Genomic DNA, 7002 nt, shown 5'->3' with positions numbered 1-7002 from the left:
ATGGAGCCTTGCATCAAGCCCCCCGCTCAGCAGGGAGTCTGCTTCTCCCTCTGCCCATCCCCTCTGCTTGTGCACGTGTACTTTCTCTCAAAAGTAAATTAATTTAAAAAAATGATTCTAAAAGTTTAGGGGTACCTGGGTGGCTCAGTCAGTTAAGCGTCTGCCTTCGGCTCAGGTCATGATCTCCAGGTCCTGGGATCGAGTCCCACATCAGGCTCCCTGCTCAGTGGGGAGTCTGCTTCTCCCTCTCCCTCTGCCCCTCCCCTCCACTCATGCGCTCTCAAATAAATAAAATATTTAAAAAAGAAGTTTGTTAAGCAATATCTCTACCCAGCATAGGGCTCGAATTCATATCCCGAAGATCAAGAGTTGCATGCTCTTCTAACTGAGCCAGCCAGGTGCCCCTATAAAGAATGATTCTAGAGGAGTGCCTGGGTGGCTCAGCTGGTTGACTGACTCTTGGTTTTGGCTCATATCATGATATCCGGGTCCTGGGATCGAGCCCCGCATCAGGCTCTGCACTCACTGGGGAGTCTGCTTGAGATTCTCTCTCTCCCTCTGTCCTCTAGCCCATTCGCACATGCGCTCTCCAAAATAAAAAAAATATTAAAAAAAATAACGATTCTAGAGAGACCGTTGGGGAAGAGTGGGGAGCATGAAGGAGATGGAGAGTCTAGGTAGATGGACTGGAATATGATCAAAGGGAAGAGGGAGGGACGTGGTACAGGCCTGGGAAGGCAGAAGAGGGTATTCAGGAGGGGCTCAGGAGGTGATTATCTCACCTGCACATCAAGCTCCTGGCTTCGAGGATCTTGTAAGAAGAACCGGAAAGCCTCCTCCCACACTGGGCCGTTGGTGCAGTAGACAGCCTGGAGGTGCACAGGGTGGGATCAAGGGTGCATACTGCAGTACCATTCCTGTTTTTCCAGAAAATCTTTGCCTTTACAGGCAGCCCAAAGGGGAGACTTCATCCCAAGGACAGTCCTCCCACCCAGATGTGCGTGCGTGCGTGCGCGCACACACACACACACACACACAATCTCCCACAATGCTGTCCTAGCCCTCACCTTGCTCTCCTGGGTCATATCCTGAATTGACAGTTGTACCATGGGGTTGGGTTCCTTGTTCCCCTTCTTCAGCTGTGGGGGTAGAATTCAGAAGTCACCATCTTGGGTGTTTTTGGTTTTATCTCGGTGAAGGAAGGTGGGCTCTCAGAATCTTTTCCCCGAGGTGGCTCTGATCCCCTCCTTGGAACCCTTGTGTTACATGCCGCTGCTTCTGAAGCCGAGTGGGGGAGGGGCAAGAGCGGGTATGGGAATGCTGCATCCAGAGCTTCCTGTTCAGCCGCCCTCAGAAGCCACACTCACAGGAAGATCCTGGGCCCGATCCAGATAGACAACTAAGATGGCGGCTGATGGGGGCTCTGGGCGAGAGGAGATTCCTCGATTCCACTGCAGAACCTGGAGGGAAGGCGGCGGTGCGAGTAGTCAGACCCTTGCCCTCTAGTCCTCGATATTTCCAGCTTCCTATTTCCCACGTTGGTTACCTGCTCCAGTTTTTCTGCATTTGGTAAAAGTGACAGCCATTCTAGCTTTAAGTGAACTTGGCCTTGCCCACCTTGCAGAGGAAACCACTGGCGGGAGAGGCAGAAGAAAGTGAGGTATAACAGAGATCAGTTACTCACACAACCTCTTCCCCACCAATGCAGCAAGACGTCAGCCCAGTGGGTGAGATCCCGCTCCCTCTTCCTCTTCTCTAACTTACGTCATCCAGTACCGCAGCCTGCAACACCTTCCCCACGTCCAGCTTCATCCTGGAGGGGGGGGCAGTGAGTAGGGAAAAAGGGGAGACTTGTAACTAGGAGCGTGTCATGGGTCCTCCCCTCACCCACCTAGAAATAAGTGGCCAATCTCAGACTCCCTTCTTATACTCAGCAGATACTCTGTGTGTGTGCGCACGTGTGTGTGTACACAGGCACGCATGGTGGAGGCGAGGGGTGGGGGGGGTGGGGAGGGCGGGAAGGAAAATGATACACAGTTCTCAGGTCTGGAAAAGGACCGTAATTACCTCCTGTGACCCTGGTAGCACCGAGGCTTTAGAATCCTAACACAGGCAGAGTCTCACCTGCCCAGAAAGTCATCTTTGTCTGGATCCTTGTCAAACACCTCCACCTCGATCTCCTGCCCTGGGACCTCATGCACCATCACCTGAAGGACACACAGGGACAAGGGTCTCATGGGCTACATTATGAGGATCAGCCAGTCAGCATCTTCTCTCACGGCTGGTCCCCAGGGCCTCCCCCATTTGACAGTCCCACTCCTCAGCTATCCCACCTCGTAAGTCTCTCCCCACTGGGGGTTGAGGTCCTCATCAATGACTCGACTGCAGAATGCCTGGGTGCCCACTCGCACAAGTGCATATGGGTCTGACTTGCCCTCAATCAGGCCCTTCACGTATTTGTCCTTGGAGCCCAGGCCTCGGGCAGCCAGCAGGTGAATCCGAATAATGCCCTGTGCAGAGGAATCAGATCATGAGAAACTAAGGACCCAGAAGAGGTTCCTGAGAGGAGGACTTATTGGATGGGGGAGAGGCCATACCCTGGGAAGAGGGGAACGCAACTGGGCCACATCATGAAGGTCAGGCACAAGGGGCACCAACAATCGGTTGGGCAACACCAGGAAGGTGGCAATGGAGTCCATGATCATGGTGTCAGAGAGGGAGCTGAACGGGGGAGTAGAAAAGGAGGTGAGTGTGGCCCCAACTTCCAATATCCCCCCAACCCCATCTCTGTTTCCCACAACCAAGAGAGACCTAAAGCTGGAGGGACATCCTTTCTTGAGAATCCTTTTTTGCTACTCTTCTACCCGGATCCCCCACCTACTGCTCTGAACCTTCACTGCCGTCCCAGCTCTTCGTTCTCTGTTTACCCCACGGAACAGCCTGCAGCCCTCTTCACTCTCTACCCAAACGCGTGCTCCCCCACAGGAGGAAAATCACAGTATGGAACTTCTCAGGGGTATTTGTCATCTCTCCAGCTAGGATGATCAAGGCTCCTGGAGGGTGCCGGCTGCATCGTTTACTGTTTTGTATCCCAAAAACCTGCAGCCCAGGGCTGGAACATTTAGGTGCTCAATAAATCCTTGACACCTGAGTCCTGGGATATCCAGGAGGTTGGTCATCCCCGTCCAGTTGATATCTAGGGTCTGGAAGGAAAGAGCAGTGGGATCAGGACAGAGGACATGGTGGCATGGTCACACCCATCCAACAGTTGCCAGACCCCTCAGCCCTTCCTCCCCCAAGCCCCAGAGCTGGCACCGTCTCCCTCCCAATCCTGTTTTCCCTGCTTCCCCATTCCCCTCAATGTTTTCCCTTACCGGGCGTCGGATGAAGAACATCGACACAGCCCCCACGATAGGAAGGTCCCCCATGAGTGGCTCAAGAATCACCCGTAAGACACCGTGTAGCTGGGGCAAGAGAAGAACATAGCATTTCTCCACAAAACGCCACCTTTCTGCCCCAAACTTCCCCAGCCTTGGTTTTTCCAACCTCCCACTTCCCCACATCTGATGAAATTTAGGGCAAAGGCTCCCTATTATGGGGGCCCCTGACATCTGCCCCACCTGCATGCCTTTGATTCCTGCTTTGCAAAAATATTTCTTCACTTCCACATCAATTTGCACATCACCTACATAACTGGCGGTTGATAAGAAAGAGAACAAAGAGAGTTGGTACTGGGCTGAACTGAGGGGAGAGGGGATGAAGCGGTCAGAGTGACCAGGATCCTGTTGAATGGGAGGCTGGAAGAATGAGCGGTATTACCTGATGTTCAAATCCAACAGGATCTGCTCTTTGCTCCGACCAGGGTGAACCTTGACGCCTATGATACGAAATGGCTGTGGAGAGAGAAATTCTTAAGAGAGAGAAAAGGGAAAGGGGGGAGTATCTCAGCCCCTTCTGGGCCACCCACCTTCCCTGCCCTGTCTCCTTCCTCCCGTTACTTTCCTTCCTACGCACATACCTTTTCACCCAGTTCCACTCGTGTAAATGTAAATGTCTGCAGATGGGTGTTAGAGCCTCGAACTGCCGGGGCCACAGTTTCAGCCAGAAGCTTCTCCATGTACTGCCCCAGAAAGGGCCACACCTGGGCCACAATCTGGAAGGAGAGGGAACCTGTCATAGGAGAGCCTAATCATCCCCCCAAAGACAAGTTCCTTCAGAATCCTGCCTACAGAGGGCACTGGGGCTAGACCTGAAGCGTGGCAGGGTCTGGCTAGAGAAACGAATCCCATTCCCCGCTCATGAAAAACAGACAATCAGTGCTCACCTTATTTAGCCACTCAGCCTTTTCCACATCTGGAAAGCTGACCTGGAGGCAAGGAAGGGGGAGAGAGAGATGAGCACAGCCTCCACCTGGGGTTTCCTACTAAGATGCTGGGTGGCACACCCACAGAGGAAAGGAGAAGCTGTGACAGGACCTCCTCACACCCAGGGTTTGGTGGTGGTGGTGGTGGTGGGTGCTGGGATGTACAGAGCATTCACTCCTCCACAGGGTTTGGGGGTGCCGCGGTCTGATGGGGGGCCCTGACAGGCTGTGGGCCACGCAAAGTTGCTTTGTGGACAGCTGGGGGATGTGAAATGATGACAGCTGCTGGAGCAGCGGGGGAGGGAGGAGAAGGCCACATTCTTTCTGGAGGGGGAGGTCCTGACAAATCAGAGCTTAAGGAGGAAATCCTGGGATTGGAGAAGTCTTGGTCTCTTTTTGCAGCCTTCCCACCTCACCTCGGACTGGCGCTGCTTCTACACCAAGAAGGTGAAGAGGGAAGCAGCTCCTAGAGTTAGAGAGGGGCCAGAAAAGCTATTTAGGCCCTAGCCGTGTTGTTTTTCTTCTTCTTCATCAGTGTGACTCCTTTTATGGGAAAGAAGGACACCTGTGCTTTGTGTTGGGGAGGAAGAGGGACAGCCGCTTCAGGAAGGAGACTGCTTTCCATGATGCGGAGCAGGAGGAACAAAGACAGTTGCTGCCTGGGCTGCACGTCCCCTGGGACGAGGTCTCCCCCTTTCCCCCTCTCCAGTCCCGGGCCTGCGCAGCATGGCCCTATCTGCCTAGTGTCAACTTTGGTTCCTCTCCTCGGCCATTCTCCCCCCAGACTGGCGCCTCTGCTGGGAAGGGCAGGAAAGCGGAGGCGGGGAGGGGCCGGGTAACGGGCGCTGCCCCAGCAGGGCTGGAGAGAAGGCAGGAGGCGAGGGCGCGCAGACCTAGGGCCCGGGTGCCCGGACCCAGCCGGCGCGGCGCGCAGTCCGGAAAAGGGTGGGGCCGACCAGGGCCGTGGAGTGTGGGCAGCGGGCACTGCAGCAGCCGCACTACCCTGCCCCCCGCACCCCCGCCCTGCGTCCCGCAGCCGCCTCTGCTGCGCTGCGGCCCAACTGCCTGGGGCTGGAAGGCGAGGGCGGGGAGGGGGGGTCGGTCGGGGGCGGCGGCTCTCCTGGGCAGTGCTCCTGGGCCTGGGTCCCGGCGGGTCCCCGGGGATAAGAGCGGGAAAAGGGAGAACCTTATGGCCTTATATAGGCAAAAAAAAAAGTCTCAAGGAAGACTGGAGAGACGAGGGAAGCGCCTGAGCCGCAACGGGGATGTCCGGGAGCAGCAAGGCGCGAGCGGCACCAGAAGCGAGGAACGCTCAAGCAGCATGGCTAGGAGGGCGGGCCACGGCTGAGACCGGCTCCCCAGATGTTCTTACTGCTTGCCCAGGAGCAGAGGAAGAAGTCCTGACTCTGTGGAAGGATCGGGATCTGGGCGCGCGGAAAGGAAGGGGGAGGGGGAAGAGTGGCTACTCGGTCCCAAGAGTGGCGCGTCCCAGCAGGCAGGCGGCTAGCGGGGCGAGCGGGGAGTCTCCCTCCCGTGGTCCCAGGGTGGGGAGCTGCCTTTAGGAACAGGAGGGAGACCCCTAGAACCGGGGGACTAGGAGGGGGACTATGCAGCACTGAGGGTGCTCGCTCACCCAGGCAGGTAGCTCTCGATGGCTCATATAAAGTGTTTTCGCCGTGAGCCGCTCCTCGTCGTCCAGCAGCTGCCGCGCTGCTCGAAGGCTCCGTTCTTTCTCATCGCGGACCCGGCGCCAGCCCAGGTAGAGGGCGAGACCGAAGAGCACGAAACCCACGCTGAGTCCCACTGCGCCGGCCAGGTACACCGGCACCAGCACCAGCAGCCGCCGCCCGAACGAAGTCAGCAGCGCCAGGGCCTCGCCCGCCGCGCCTGGGCCGGCAGGTTGGTTCCCAGAACTCAGGTCCGGCTTTGTGTGAGCGGCGGGGGGCTGGTCAGGGGGTTCGGAGGGAGCAGAGGGCTGGTCCACGAGGCTGGGACCGGAGCCGTCTCCAGGAGAGCGCTCCATGGTGCCGCCTCTGGGAGGACCCGCCCGACCCAGAGACCAGCTGGAGGTTGCTTAGTCTAGCGCCCAGCGGCCCCCTGCAAACAGTAAACCGCACACTGCGGGAAGGGACCCTAAGCCACGCCCCCTCGATCTGACGGCTCGGGTTGGCCGGCGCTGCACAGACCAAGGTGGAGTCAAAAGATAGAAACCCTGCCCCTCTTCCGCCGGGAGCCGGTAAGGTTCGGCAGAGGGAGGACCTCCTTGATTAGACCGGCGTGCCAAGATGGGCGGTCTGGGACGGCGGGAAAGGGAGGAAAGAGGCTACAGAGCGGCACTTGATTGGTCAGAAAGAGAAGGAGGCGTGGCGTACCGTTAAAAGGGAGGCGGACCAGGCGCTCCCCCACGTGGGATTGGAGGGCCTGCGGTATGACGTCATGCGGAGCCGCACCGCCAATTACTCTGCTTTGCAGGGACTTGGGGTTGCCAAGTTGAGGGGTTGTGGAGGATCAGAATTTACTTCCACTCCATTCGGACGGTTTGGGAAGATTTGTCTGGGATTCCTACATGTTCGTTTGTCAGTTTTCCCTAGTCTTCATACTCTAGGTACATTACTTATCCTTCAGTGTTTCCCTGGCTG

General features: G+C 56.8%; 1 protein-coding gene across 1 annotated transcript in view; it reads right to left on the bottom strand.

The window, feature by feature from the left end:
• The window catches only part of ESYT1 (extended synaptotagmin 1), a 13800-nt gene extending 7320 nt beyond the window's left edge, over nucleotides 1–6480 (bottom strand). Inside the window, exons 1-15 of the mRNA XM_006728772.3 lie at nucleotides 5997–6480; nucleotides 4325–4366; nucleotides 4019–4153; nucleotides 3820–3893; nucleotides 3621–3693; nucleotides 3375–3464; nucleotides 3148–3203; nucleotides 2598–2721; nucleotides 2334–2510; nucleotides 2125–2207; nucleotides 1765–1813; nucleotides 1547–1633; nucleotides 1368–1460; nucleotides 1068–1139; nucleotides 783–869 (exon numbers count right to left, since the gene is read on the bottom strand). Of these exons, the coding sequence (XP_006728835.1) occupies nucleotides 783–869; nucleotides 1068–1139; nucleotides 1368–1460; nucleotides 1547–1633; nucleotides 1765–1813; nucleotides 2125–2207; nucleotides 2334–2510; nucleotides 2598–2721; nucleotides 3148–3203; nucleotides 3375–3464; nucleotides 3621–3693; nucleotides 3820–3893; nucleotides 4019–4153; nucleotides 4325–4366; nucleotides 5997–6386 (1632 nt within the window). The 5' untranslated portion in view covers nucleotides 6387–6480. The remainder of the gene's footprint in view (nucleotides 1–782; nucleotides 870–1067; nucleotides 1140–1367; nucleotides 1461–1546; nucleotides 1634–1764; nucleotides 1814–2124; nucleotides 2208–2333; nucleotides 2511–2597; nucleotides 2722–3147; nucleotides 3204–3374; nucleotides 3465–3620; nucleotides 3694–3819; nucleotides 3894–4018; nucleotides 4154–4324; nucleotides 4367–5996) is intronic.
• Nucleotides 6481–7002: the final 522 nt, after the last annotated feature.

This window comes from Leptonychotes weddellii, chromosome 5, assembly GCF_054177405.1.
Source record: "Leptonychotes weddellii isolate Sample4059 chromosome 5, ASM5417740v2, whole genome shotgun sequence".
NCBI classification, from domain to species: Eukaryota; Metazoa; Chordata; class Mammalia; order Carnivora; family Phocidae; genus Leptonychotes; species Leptonychotes weddellii.
This window is presented reverse-complemented; position numbering and strand designations above follow the sequence as displayed.